Here is a 15,265-nt window from a genome sequence, read left to right as displayed (position 1 = left end):
ATACCACTAACAAGGCTCAAAATAGCCCCACACTAACACGGTAGCATAATGAGGGTCCCTACCTTCAAACCGAAGCATTGAGAACTTTGTCAGTGTCCAGACAGTTTAATAAGAAGATATTTAATACATACAGTCAACTTCGCGTATACAGGCAGGAGCCATCTTTGAAATACAGTCTCTACCAGTCGATCTACGAACGCCGATCCAAGCCTGCTGTTCGCGCTCACCTTATCACAACTTATAGCTCGTTCACATCTCACCAGCGCACTTGGATCGGCGTTCGTAGATCAACTGGTAAAGACTGTATTTCAAAGATGGCTCCTGCCTGTATACGCGAAGTTGACTGTATGTTTAAAATGTCTTCTTATTAAACTGTCTGGACACTGACAAAGTTCTCAATGCTTCGGTTTGAAGGTAGGGACCCTCATTATGCTACCGTGTTAGTGTGGGGCTATTTTGAGCCTTGTTAGTGGTATTAACAAGCGATTTTTATTTGTCATTGATCTATGCCCAATATACTAGCGTTATACTTGCTTTATAGGCTAAACTGTTTTTAGAGATAAAACTATTTACATTCGATAATCATGAAAACAAATCTCAGATAACGGTTGACTAGGTAACAATGTGTAATTAGACCAAAGGTTCATTTTGCGCCGGAGTTCTCCTTTAAAGAACCCTTCATGCCAAGAAGGTTCTATAATGAGAAATGTCTTAAATGATATGCATGTTTAAAAGGTGATAAACTATGAATGTGAGCTGTTGACATGTCTAAATGAATTAAAACTAAATCCATAAAATGATGGGAACCCAAAGTTCCATAAACAAAGCTGACGGAACCCTTTATGGTTCTATATACCCATACAGAAGATTCTGCAGTCATGTGCTTGTGTGTCAATCTGTAGATCATAATCAGGGTCAAAGATGAAGCCCATTGTAACGAAGCGGAGCGATGAATCCAATTGCAAGCACATTTAATAAAACAAACAAACAAAAGAAACTCAGACTAGGAACACAGAAAAAAGCAACCATTACAACATTAAGAACTCACAAGGACTGAACTGAAACACAGGGCTTAAATACAGAGGACCGGGTGAGTGAAACAAGACACAGCTGGGCAATTAACTAAGAACACAGGTGGAAAACATGAACACAAACGAGGAGCGGGAAAACTAGAAAGGACTAAACCAAATACACAATAATGGGGGGAACACAAGACAGACAGGAACAAGACATGAACCCACATCGTGACATAGCCCCCCCCCTATGGGCGGCTCCCGACGCCCATCAAAACAAATAAAATAGTTCAGGAGGGTGGTGACGCGGAGGTGGTCCCGGGGGAGGGATGGAGGGCCAGGCCCGCACAGGGGAACGGGACCAGGACATAGTCATGGTGGACCTGGGCCATGGAGCGTGGGCAGACCAGGCTGTGCAGGCGACCAGGGTGGAGCAGGCAGTTCAGGCGGCCACGGTGGAGAAGACCCTTCGGGCGGCCAGGGCGGTGAAGACCCTTCGGGCGGCCACGGTGGTGAAGACCCTTCGGGTGGCCAGGGCGGTGAAGACCCTTCGGGCGGCCAGGGCGGTGAAGACCCTTCGGGCGGCCAGGGCGGTGAAGACCCTTCGGGCGGCCACGGCGGTGAAGACCCCTCGGGCAGCCACGGCGGTGAAGACCCCACGGGCGGCCACGGCGGTGAAGACCCTTCGGGCGGCCACGGCGGAGTAGACCCTTCGGGCGGCCATGGCGGTGCGACCTTCACGGTCCCATCCAGGGTCCTACTGCACCCCCCCAAAATTTTCTTAGGGGCAGCCATGGGGTCATCAACAGGAACAGACACCGGCGCAGGATCAGCGGGCTCTGGCGCAGGATCAGCGGGCTCTGGCCCAGGATCAGCGGGCTCTGGCCCAGGATCAGCGGGCTCTGGCCCAGGATCAGCGGGCTCTGGCCCAGGATCAGCGGGCTCTGGCCCAGGATCAGCGGGCTCTGGCCCAGGATCAGCGGGCTCTGGCCCAGGATCAGCGGGCTCTGGCCCAGGATCAGCGGGCTCTGGCCCAGGATCAGCGGGCTCTGGCCCAGGATCAGCGGGCTCTGGCCCAGGATCAGCGGGCTCTGGCCCAGGATCAGCGGGCTCTGGCCCAGGATCAGCGGGCTCTGGCCCAGGATCAGCGGGCTCTGGCCCAGGATCAGCGGGCTCTGGCGCAGGATCAGCGGGCTCTGGCGCAGGATCAGCGGGCTCTGGCGCAGGATCAGCGGGCTCTGGCGCAGGATCAGCGGGCTCTGGCGCAGGATCAGCGGGCTCTGGCGCAGGATCAGCGGGCTCTGGCGCAGGATCAGCGGGCTCTGGCGCAGGATCAGCGGGCTCTGGCGCAGGATCAGCGGGCTCTGGCGCAGGATCAGCGGGCTCTGGCGCAGGATCAGCGGACACTGGCTCCAGTGTGTGCGCAGCCCACCCACACCACATGGCTGTGGCCATAATGGCCAGTGTTGCCGTCACATACGTGGCGTGAACGGTCTCTGACTGGGAAGACGTGACGTGAACAGTCTCTGGCTGGGCAGTCGTGACGTGAACAGTCTCTGGCTGGGCAGTCGTGACGTGAACAGTCTCTGGCTGGGCAGACGTGACGTGAACAGTCTCTGGCTGGGCAGACGTGACGTGAACAGTCTCTGGCTGGGCAGACGTGACGTGAACAGTCTCTGGCTGGGCAGACGTGACGTGAACAGTCTCTGGCTGGGCAGACGTGACGTGAACAGTCTCTGGCTGGGCAGACGTGACGTGAACAGTCTCTGGCTGGGCAGACGTGACGTGAACAGTCTCTGGCTGGGCAGACGTGACGTGAACAGTCTCTGGCTGGGCAGACGTGACGTGAACAGTCTCTGGCTGGGCAGTCGTGACGTGAACAGTCTCTGGCTGGGCAGTCGTGACGTGAACAGTCTCTGGCTGGGCAGACGTGACGTGAACAGTCTCTGGCTGGGCAGACGTGACGTGAACAGTCTCTGGCTGGGCAGACGTGACGTGAACAGTCTCTGGCTGGGCAGACGTGACGTGAACAGTCTCTGGCTGGGCAGACGTGACGTGAACAGTCTCTGGCTGGGAAGACGTGACGTGAACAGTCTCTGGCTGGGAAGACGTGACGTGAACAGTCTCTGGCTGGACGTGGCTGACGTGAAGCTCTGGCTGGACGTGACTGACGTGAAGCTCTGGCTGGACGTGGCTGACGTGAAGCTCTGGCTGGACGTGGCTGACGTGAAGCTCTGGCTGGACGTGGCTGACGTGAAGCTCTGGCTGGACGTGGCTGACGTGAAGCTCTGGCTGGACGTGGCTGACGTGAAGCTCTGGCTGGACGTGGCTGACGTGAAGCTCTGGCTGGACGTGGCTGACGTGAAGCTCTGGCTGGACGTGGCTGACGTGAAGCTCTGGCTGGACGTGGCTGACGTGAAGCTCTGGCTGGACGTGGCTGACGTGAAGCTCTGGCTGGACGTGGCTGACGTGAAGCTCTGGCTGGACGTGGCTGACGTGAAGCTCTGGCTGGACGTGGCTGACGTGAAGCTCTGGCTGGACGTGGCTGACGTGAAGCTCTGGCTGGACGTGGCTGACGTGAAGCTCTGGCTGGACGTGGCTGACGTGAAGCTCTGGCTGGACGTGGCTGACGTGAAGCTCTGGCTGGACGTGGCTGACGTGAAGCTCTGGCTGGACGTGGCTGACGTGAAGCTCTGGCTGGACGTGGCTGACGTGAAGCTCTGGCTGGACGTGGCTGACGTGAAGCTCTGGCTGGACGTGGCTGACGTGAAGCTCTGGCTGGACGTGGCTGACGTGAAGCTCTGGCTGGACGTGGCTGACGTGAAGCTCTGGCTGGACGTGGCTGACGTGAAGCTCTGGCTGGACGTGGCTGACGTGAAGCTCTGGCTGGACGTGGCTGACGTGAAGCTCTGGCTGGACGTGACTGACGTGAAGCTCTGGCTGGACGTGGCTGACGTGAAGCTCTGGCTGGACGTGACTGACGTGAAGCTCTGGCTGGACGTGGCTGACGTGAAGCTCTGGGCTGGACGGAACCAGCGGCGAATGGGGCCCTGGGCTAGACATCACCAACCCAGGGTCGAAGAGTGGCCAGCGTGGAGAGTGGTGTCGGGGCTCCTCTCGACCACCTCCTCTACTGAGGCCTCCACGTGTACCACGAAACTTGACCAACCGGGTCCACTCAAAAGAGTGGCCTCTCCTCCGCTCGGTGGCTGGAGAAGAGACACTGGCGAACATGCTGCTGGATTCAGTGTTGGTGAGTTCTTCTGTAACGAAGCAGGCAGGAATGAAGCGGAGAGATGAATCCAATTGCAAGCACATTTAATAAAACAAACAAACAAAAGAAACTCAGACTAGGAACACAGAAAAAAGCAACCATTACAACATTAAGAACTCACAAGGACTGAACTAAAACACAGGGCTTAAATACAGAGGACCGGGTGAGTGAAACAAGACACAGCTGGGCAATTAACTAAGAACACAGGTGGAAAACATGAACACAAACGAGGAGCGGGAAAACTAGAAAGGACTAAACCAAATACACAATAATGGGGGGAACACAAGACAGACAGGAACAAGACATGAACCCACATCGTGACACCCATGGCCCGTTGCATAAGATCGGTATCATTTGAATTGGAAAAGTAAGATGGTTAACTGCTAGTTTTTAGACTGTATATACACAGAACCTTCTAGATCTGAGTCTCACACCGAGTCACAGACATGACGTTTTGCTCGTGACCGAACTCTTCTCAAATGCTGCATCTACTACGCCATTGTGTTGGATTATCAAAACCGCATATTCTTGTGTGTGTGTGTGTGTGTGTGTGTGTGTGTGGCAGTTAGTCAGGCTCAGAGGAGTAAAGCTAAACCATTAAACTCACACACGCATTCCACACATACCGCACACACTCTCTCTCATCATGAATAAATGGGGTCGCTGTGTCTGATGACGACACATGTGACTTTCATGCACACACTTGGTCTGAAGTGAGTATACTTTGCACTTATCTGCCGTGGATAATGTTATTATCTGTGCAGTTTGTTGCATAAAGATTCATGTGTTCATTCAAGACTGATGCTGATTCAAACAGTTGCGATGGAGTAAAATATCATGTTATAGACTTTGCTCATGACAGTGTTTAGATGTCTAGGCTTTCAAATAATGTGTAATCGCTTCAGAGCATAAAAGTGGGAAATGACAAGGGCCCCTTGCCCTGACCTTGTTCTGCAGGACTCGTTGCTCAATGAACTTGGCATCGTGACAGGGAACATTTTTATTGATTACAAGGGCTCTGGAGGAAAAGGCTCAATTGTTTTTTTGTGGCATTATGATCCAGAGAGGCTACGCGATTGGTCAGGACGCAGGCGTGTCTGCTTGTTCAGGGATACAAATAACACAGCCTGAGCTCCACACGTGTTATTTCTCTTCATTATGTTTTTGGGTGGAGTCACAACAGAGACCGAGACGAAAACAAGGGCCCTTAACAGGCCTTGCATCATCGCCTATATGAAAAACCTACCAAAATGTATTTAATATATATTTATTTCATACTAAGTATACTATAAATTTATTAACATTTACTGACATATCAGTAATTCGATAAAAACAGAATTAAACTTTATTTGGAGTACTTCTTTATTGCACAATGCACATGTCTTAATTCTAATGCTAAAATGTGTTCAATTTCACTATTAGTAAGGATAATTTGATCTCTGTATGATGTCAATTCAATATATTTAAAGTGTACCTAAAGTTTACTTGCAATAGTTCCACTTCAGCACAATCTAATATACTTAAGTGTGTCTTTAGCTGGACCTCGGCACTATTTCTGAATAAATAAAGTACATTAAGTACAAAAGTAGTTGTTCCAATTTAGCAGACTTGAAGTATACTAATTTTAGTATCCCAAAAGTTCAATTGCAGGGTATTTATATTAAGTATGTAATATGTAAATGCATTTATAATAGTATACTTAGCATTAAATTAATGCATTTTAAATATATTTTAGTGTTTTCACTGTATTAGGTTGTAAATATTATGCGTCGCCATTCAGTCACGTGTGTACCTTGATCCCGCTGATCACAACAACAGGCTACATCAAAACACACAATAAATGATGTAATGAACTGAAATGATGCCAGTCTTACAGTTACAGAATGACAGAAAAAGGTGATCGCATAAATTAATCATTATTGAAAAACATTCTTCTTCATTGGTGGCGCTGAGACAGTTTTGACGGACATGATCATGTGTGGGAAGTGAGGTGCTAATATAAATAGGATACTTCTACCCAATGTGATATGTTTGAGACAGGTCGTAGGTCAACAGGGGTCATGAACTTTGTTCCTGAGGTGCCCTGGTCCTGGTCTTAGATTATAGGCCTAAAATAACGTGTGCTCAATGAGGGGAATGTTGAAGAACTGGAGTCTTTGACTTATTTACTTTTGGCATTTCTGAAATGTTGACACAGGACTAGTCAAAGTGGGTCAAAATATGTTAAATTCCAACAACAACAACAACAACAACAACAAAAAAAAAAAAAAAAAAAAAAAGGTTGTGCATAGCCTGTTTTAAAATACACACCCAAAAATTCTAAATAGGATAAATCCTTTTAAAAACTTGATGGCAAAAAGGCACCAGGAACGACCATATCGTGCGTTATTGTTGATACGCACCACACACTTCTTCAATAGGCATGCTTTCATTCACAGGCAAAGATAAAAGGTCATTGTCCCGATGTGTATAGGCTATAAAAGTTCACGATTTCCTTATCTAAATCATTGTGAATGAGATTGAATAAGCCAAATACACATGGACACATTAATGTTTTAATGACTTAGTCACATGCGTTTGTTTTCTTCGACCATCCATAAATCTAATCTAGCTGAAACCCAATTTCCAGTATATCAGGTGCTCGGTCTTTGTGACAGCTGTTTCTCGTGTTTAAGAGCCCGTGTTGGCCCACCCTGACCGCGGGCGTTGCGCCAGTGGGCGTCGCGTCAGGGGTGTGTGTGTTGCGTTCCTCCTCTCATTTGCGTCAGAACGCGGGGAGGAGCGGCAGAAACGGAGGATCTATAAAAACACCGGCGACGTGAGCAACACTTCAGGAATTATTAAAGAGTTTATTGACTGTCGATCTGACCAGCGATTTTAAAAATGTTTCCTGAGAGCAGCACTGGGTAAACTATTATTATTTTTTCAGATCTAACTTTCTATATTCTTTCTTTTGTCTATTAAAAGTGTATCCTATATGTTTGGATAGGCTATTTCGTCGGTGAATGCAATATAATCGCTCCATGGCTCCATAGTACAGGGGTTTGCTTAGTTAAAGCTTATCTATCATAATTTATCCATTCATTCTGTCATGATCAATGTGAGATTGCATTTAACCGAATCGTCGCAGTGAGGAGCACGTGGTGATGCGTGTGCGCGCTGCGTGTGTTGAACAGCTGCCAGAGAACTGAACAACAGTCCGCGCGCGTTTCGGTACCGTTATATAAGAGGACGTTTCGGATTTTAAACGGGTTTTCTTTGAAAACTTCGAATTATTTATTATAATAATGTTTTTTAAAAAATGGTCTACTTTTTTTTTTTTTTTTACTATTTATATTGTTGATTGTATTGAAATTATTTTGAAAATGTATATTTTCTACAATAAAATGGTAAAATACATTACGCACACATACATATCATATACAACAAAAACACAATATAACCTGCTCTTTAGATACGTTTAATTATTCAGCCATTAATATTGGTCAACCATTAGCCTACTAGTCGTAAATTATATGGTATACATCATAATAACATTGGAAAAGGGACTGATATGTTTACTTAAAAGCAACAACAACAATATATATATATATATATATATATATTCAAATACAGATGCCAAGATGCCAAATACATATATTGCCAAATACAAATGCCAAATACATATATAAGATGCCAAATACATATATTCAAATACAGTATTTGGCATCTTATAATGCATAATACATATGCAGATGCTATTCGATATCCCTTTTGTGTAAGTAAATTCTATACAAGTTGAATGTTTGTGACGTTCAAGTGTGTCAGACTCCGGGGAATGTGATGGAATTATTATATTTTGAATGTTAAATTGTCGTTTGACAATGTCTATTCCTACTTTATGATTTAACATGTGTTTATGTCCCCTTGTGTGGAGGTTGTGGAAAATTTCTTCTCACAAAAGGAGGACAGTGAAAACAAACCATATAACGTCTATCTAATCTACATACTCACATGATTTAATAAGTCTAGACTTCATTGATTAGTATGATAATACTGTCAGCTGCGAGTCTGGCCGGCATGAGCGTCACCAATCATGAGCGCACATGCACATCTCATGCAACTTTAACATATTCTGTGACGTTTTAAATGAGTGTGTATTTGTCTGGCCACTGAGTCGCTCTGCTGTGTCTGAAGTGACTCTCGACCGGCTGCTGATAAACCTTATTCCTGCAGAGAGTGACTCTAACATGGGATGCTGCGGAGATCATTTAAGGGAAGCACTAGAGATTCCAGCAACACTTTGAAAGTGATACTTAACTAATAGTGTTTCCTGGACGGGACGCCATCCCCCATGTCGGGTTAATAAGTAACGCCTGTGGAAAAAGTGGTTAGTCCATGTTAGTGCCTCAGGCCAGAATCGTATAGCTTAGTTTTTAAAACTCTCCACCACCAGATCTTGACTTCTAGGCAGATATAAGCATAACATGTGTGCTGGGAATGCTGTGAGCTGGTTAAAGTCGTGTGTGTACTGTAGACTCATGAATGTGTCTCTTTGCAGGTACAGCTTTGAGGACTGCCAGGCCACGGCGGACTGGCTCCTGTCCCAGACGGCAGTGTGTCCTCTGGTGGGCATCGTGTGTGGCTCCGGGATGGGCGGACTGGCTGATGCGTTGAAAGACCCGGTGGCCTTCAACTACAAAGACATCCCCAACTTCCCCCAAAGCACAGGTGAGCGCGTATAATGTGAGGTATTACCTTGCAAGGTTTCCATTACTCCTCTTATTTGTTTTGCTGAGTCTGTGCTTTGTCTCTGTTCTGCAGTGCACGGTCACGCGGGTCGACTGGTGTTCGGCACTCTGAAGGGAATACCATGTGTCTGCATGCAGGGAAGGTTTCATCTCTATGAGGGATATGCCATCCAAAAGGTACAAACGCCCCATAATACTCACGTCCAAACTGCATACCAGTCCTTCCAGAAAAACAATGAGTTTTTTTGTGATTGTTGCGGGCAAAAATCCTTGATTATACGGCCCGTTTTCTTTAAAAATGCGATGGAATATGCGGGATATTTATGCAATTTTATGCTATGAAATTGCGGGAACTTGCAAAAACTGCGGTTTGATGAAAAAGAGAAAAAAAAGTGATTCCCCCAACGCCCTGTTCTCACTAGGCTCCTACCTTAATGTAAAGAGTCATTTCTTATTACTATGATAAGCAAGCATATACATCACAGAAAGTGCTGGAAAATTTAGTTCTCATCTTGTTTTATTTCAGACCTTAATAAACACATCAAACTTACAAAAACATGATGAGTCAAACAAGTTCTGTAGCTTTACAAAAGCAATATGCTACAACTTTTGTAAAAATGAATAAATAAAATATAAAAAAATAAAGTGTGCTCCTGTTTTACAGCTTTTCGATGACGTTCACGTCGCGTAATTACGTCACTTCGTAACGTTCCCATGGCAACAGGGGGAAACGGAGGCTCTCGTGTGAAGCAAACGCAACATTTTTAAACTTTCTGCTAAGATATGTGACTTTTTTTGCAACGAAAATGCGAGGATTATGAAATCATGCAAGCCCCGCATATTTTGCACGGAAATCGGCAATTTATGCGGCGAAAGTGCGGCGTATTTGAAAAAGTGCGGCCCCTGCACAAATATGCGGACTTTGGCTGATTATGCACTGAATCATGCAATCGCACAATCACGTTTTTTTCTGGAGGGACTGGCATACCGTTATAGCCTGGGAAAACCCAGACAACTTCCGGCAAATTTAGATTTGCTCTGAAAGTTAGTCTGGCAAAGAGCTCATTCAAGCCCATTTCCAATCCGTCGAAATCGAGGCACCAATCAGAAACGTTGGGGCGGGCTTTACACGATGACGACAGCGCTGGGATTTTGAAGCAGATTTTGTAGCCTACATTACAAAGATGGATGCCGCCGTCGAACATCACTCGTTCGAATCAGCCATCGCGTCTGTTTTAAGCGATTTGAACGTTTCCCTTTTGTTAAAAACCGAGCAAAGAACAACACTCGGAGATGTTTCTCCGCCGCTCTGCATACGTCATCTCCTTCATCGCTCTGATTGGGTTTAGGTCTATCCGCGACGTCCGTTGGTGACGCCCCTCTGGAAATGATTTGTCTATGACGCTTTGCCAGACCATAACTCAGTTACAACTGAGAATGGTCTGGTTTTAACCAGGCTAATACCGTTAGCAATATAGCTTTTTTCTATGCATTTAAATATCACTGAAAGTTCTACAGTGTTAAAGAACCCTGACCTAGATTCTTCATGAGCATTTTTGCTCTTCACCACGTGATTAATCTAATTGCCAAATTACCTTATTTGAAAACCTAATTAGTCTGAACGATTTGTGTTTTGTGTGTGATTTGAAGCATAAACTCTTCTTCGGCCCTATTTAACGCAAAGTCCAGAACACTTGTTGGTTTTGCATTAACTTTAAAACTTGCCTTAGTGCTAAAATCAGCAAGCTGTAACGAGATGTCCATCTGATGCTTGTGTACTCGGTTTCATAAGTGCCATTGTTGTATTTAAATGTGAGGTTCCTCTGAGCATCTCAAACTAGTATTGTTGTTCTGTTGCAGATTACGATGCCTATGCGGATCTTCAAAATCCTGGGAGTGAAGACCGTGATTCTGACCAACGCTGCCGGCGGTCTGAACCAGGAATATAAAGTAGGAGACATCATGATCATCAAAGATCATCTCAACATGCCTGGATTTGCTGGAAACAACCCACTGGCGGGACCCAACGACGAGAGGTATGTGTGTTGCAGCACTCACTTATATCTAACACTCTCACGCCACGGAGCTGTTTAGACATGCAGAGATTTCACACCTACTCCTGTACAAATTGTTCATTACACAAGCCTTCAAGGGATAGTTCAACCAAAAATGAAAATTACCCCATGATTTACTCACCCTGAAGCCATCCTAGGTGTATATGACATTCTTCTTTCACACGAATACAATCTGAGTTATATTTAAAAATGTCCTGGTTCTTCCAAGCTTTATAATGGCAGTGAATGGGCACCATTTTTTGAAGTCCATAAAAGTGCATCTATCCATGATAAAAGTGCATCTATCCATGATTAAAGTGCATCTATCCATGATTAAAGTGCATCTATCCATGATAAAAGTACATCTATCCATGATAAAAGTGCATCTATCCATCATAAAAGTGCATCTATCCATGATAAAAGTGCATCTATCCATGATAAAAGTGCATCTATCCATGATTAAAGTGCATCTATCCATGATAAAAGTGCATCTATCCATCTTAAAAGTGCATCTATCCATCATAAAAGTGCATCTATCCATGATTAAAGTGCATCTATCCATGATTAAAGTGCATCTATCCATGATAAAAGTGCATCTATCCATGATAAAAGTTCATCTTTCCATGATTAAAGTGCATCTATCCATGATAAAAGTGCATCTATCCATGGTAAAAGTGCATCTATCCATCGTAAAAGTGCATCTATCCATGATAAAAGTGCATCTATCCATGATTAAAGTGCATCTATCCATGATTAAAGTGCATCTATCCATGATTAAAGTGCATCTATCCATGATAAAAGTGCATCTATCCATCATAAAAGTGCATCTATCCATCATAAAAGTGCATCTATCCATGATTAAAGTGCATCTATCCATGATAAAAGTGCATCTATCCATGATAAAAGTGCATCTATCCATCGTAAAAGTGCATCTATCCATCATAAAAGTGAACGGCTCCGGGGGTTAATAAAGGCCTTCTGAAGTGAATCGATGCGTTGGTGTAAGAAAAATATCCATAATTAAAACCTTATCGTCTAAAATAACCAGCTTCCGGCAGACGGCTGTCCACATGTCAACTTACGCCAAATTTTTCTTACACCAACGCATTGCTTCGCTTTATTTATTAACCCCCGGAGCCGCTTGGAACACACCTAGGATGGCTTCAGGGTGAGTAAATCATGGGCTAATTTTCACTTTTGGGTGAACTATCCCTTTAACTTACATTGCTCTTTTTTTTTTTAGGTTTGGCTTACGTTTCCCCTGCATGTCTGACGCATATGATCGAGAACTCCAGCAGCTGGCGCTGGACGTGGGTTCAGAGCTCGGTTTCGGGGATTTCCTGCGAGAGGGCGTTTACTGCGTTCTAGGAGGACCTTCGTTTGAGACGATCGCGGAGTGTCGCATGTTGAACAAGCTGGGAGCCGATGCTGTCGGTAAGAGCTGCCTCGCCTCTCTTGTGAACTGAAGGGACAGTTCACATAAAAATTGTAATTCTGTCATTAATTACTCACCATCATGTCGTTATCTTCGAAACCCGAATGACGATCTTTTTGATGAAATCTGATGGTGCGTTCACACCGCACACGAATAGCGCGTCAGGCGCGAGTGATTTCAATGTTAAGTCAATGCAAGGACGCGTTATGCGCGTAAAAAAATCCTGCGGCGCTGTGATGATTAATGATTTTATTAAGTGCTTTTTGTGCATTCACGCGTTTGCCGCCCGAGTTGAAAAATCTGAACTTTGGCGTCAATTCGCGCCGCGTTAACCAATCAGGAGCCTAGCTGCTTGCTGCTGTCACGTGGTGAAGTATCCGGATGCTTCAATAAATTATTTTGTAATATGACTAAATGGCTGTGTGGTTCTAATGCACAACAAAGCAAATATTTTATCACATAAAACTTGATTTCAATATATGAGACATTCATTTTGTATTGAATGCTATTTATTCCATATCTAGATTATATGAAATAGTATTATAATGACAACCAACATACTATAGTGCATAAGTTCGTGTCTGGACAGTGTTGTGTGAGAGAGAAAATCACAGGACAGGTTAATCACTTTTGGAGGCTGGCTCCATTTCTCATCAACACAAAAATAAATGACATATTAGGTGGGTGAGGGCGAGGGTGATCCTCGCTCCGATGCGGGACAACAGGTCATCAAGCTGGGCGCGGGACAGGCGGAAGTACCGCTGAAAGCGGCCGTCATCCAGGCGCAGCTCCTGGAGCGAGCAAATGGTGAAACTCGCCAAACTGGGTTCGCCTCCGAAGGGTCTGGTGGACACAAATACGGCGACGATGACCCCTACGCCGCTGTTCTGCTCTCCAGAGCAAATACAGAGCGGTGACTCTCCCGATGAATGCTCGTTAAAAATAAAAAAGATGGCCGCCAACGGGTTTCGAATCCGACGTGCATAAATTTCGCTTCAAACTTTTGTTTTTACGTGCGTCAAGAGTGAAACTGACACGCGTAAAAACAAAAGTTTGAAGCGAAATTTCGCTTTATGAACTTATGATCTCTTTATGAACTTTTTGAAGCCTCAAAGTGACAGTTGTGTAGCTGTCAATGGAGGGACAGAAATCTCTCAGATTTCATCAAAAAGATCTTTATTTGTGTTCTGAAGATGAACTAAACCCTAGTCTTACGGGTTTGGGACGACATGATTGTAAATAAATGATTTTTAATTTTTGTGTGAACTAGCCCTTTACGATCCAATCAGAAAGTGTTATAATAGTTTATTTATGCAGTTCTCCGATGGGCCAAAAGGGGCGTTCACACTGACGACAATTTGCAGTAACTTGAAGTCATTCATTTTCAATGTAACCAAGTTAAACTGCATCACTTCTCATTTGCATGAAGTTAAATCCAGTGACCAATGAGAGTGTCATTGTGAACACACCATAAGTTATTGTACTGTATAGTGAAATTTTCTAATGTGAACTAGTTTAATAAGCAGGCTTTGTGTGTTGTAGGCATGAGCACTGTTCACGAGGTGATCGTGGCCCGGCACTGTGGCATGCGCGTCTTCGCTCTGTCTCTGATAACTAATAAAGCGGTTATGGACTACGACAGCGAGGAAAAGGCCAATCACGAGGAAGTTCTGCAGACGGGCAAAATGCGAGCGGAGAAGCTGGAGAGACTCGTGTCCACCTTAGTCACCCGTCTAGAACACAACAACAATTACGCCTGAGACTGTTCTCGGATCAGACCCAACGTCAGTCACAGACCAAAGAACGCCGATTCATCTGTGAACAAACACACCGGGTCAAATCCATTCAGCTCACACTTATTTATAATGTTTATTGAATCTTGTTTTTAAACACATTTACATTTTGTAAAGCCTTCGTTTATTTTTGGTCTGCCTGATATTTTTTTGCGCTTATGTATATAAGTCTGGTGAGCATGGGAGTGCTTTGGGTTTTTCTCTTTCTTTCTTTACAAGAAAAAAATACAAATAATTGTGACATTCCTCTGAATGATGAACTAATGTTTCTTATTTCAAACTTAAAAGTTTACCATTTGTTACTTTGATTTAAAAAATCTCTGTAACACTTTGATTGGTTTGTAGTATATTTGTAGGTAGATGTACAGTAAAGGTCTATCTTGTGTATTTGTTTTTTACATTATTAGCAAAATTGGGGGGGGGGGGGTGTATATATGTATTTCACCTCAACATCAAAAACAAATTATATTTTGCATAAATAAAATGAAGTCTCATTATTTTGCCATTATCAATCATTATTTCGGCTATGTTGAGACGGTTACATAACAAGTAAGTGTTTTACATTTCAAGTTGTACATGTATTTTGTATGTCTTTCTTTTGACCTGAAAATATATTTTTTTATGTTAAACATTGAGTGTTCATCAGAGGGGTCCAAGACCCTAGGACTTTTGTCACACTTGAACCACGAATACACACAAAAATAATTTAATGGATTTGAGGAGTTTTGTAAACAAGTTTTGTTTAAAAAAGTAACAAATTCTTCCCTCATGGGTCAATATGACCCCCATAGGAATTAACCCTCATCCTTCCCTCGCGGGTCAAAATGACCCGAAACACTAAAATTATACTTTATATATATATATATTGTCTTTATTTGATTTCTTTTTGATAATATTTTTTCAATTTTTTAATGCAATTTTTTTGGGAGAATTTATTTTTATTTTATTTACCTTTAAATGACCAGA

General features: G+C 44.4%; 1 protein-coding gene across 1 annotated transcript; it reads left to right on the top strand.

Annotated features, from left to right (window-relative positions):
* Positions 1-7,137: 7,137 nt before the first annotated feature.
* Positions 7,138-14,339, top strand: pnp5a (purine nucleoside phosphorylase 5a). The gene is made up of 6 exons (XM_056248324.1): positions 7,138-7,193; positions 8,828-8,997; positions 9,091-9,194; positions 10,878-11,053; positions 12,315-12,505; positions 14,049-14,339. The coding sequence occupies exons 1-6, from the start codon at positions 7,171-7,173 to the stop codon at positions 14,264-14,266; spliced, it is 882 nt and encodes a 293-aa protein (XP_056104299.1). The 5' UTR covers positions 7,138-7,170; the 3' UTR covers positions 14,267-14,339.
* Positions 14,340-15,265: the final 926 nt, after the last annotated feature.

The sequence above is a fragment of the Rhinichthys klamathensis genome, unplaced genomic scaffold, assembly GCF_029890125.1.
Source record: "Rhinichthys klamathensis goyatoka isolate OS25496 unplaced genomic scaffold, OSU_Roscu_1.1 h1tg000054l_1, whole genome shotgun sequence".
Taxonomy (NCBI): Eukaryota; Metazoa; Chordata; class Actinopteri; order Cypriniformes; family Leuciscidae; genus Rhinichthys; species Rhinichthys klamathensis.
The sequence above is the reverse complement of the archived record's forward strand: the minus strand, read 5'-3'. Positions and strand labels throughout refer to the sequence as shown.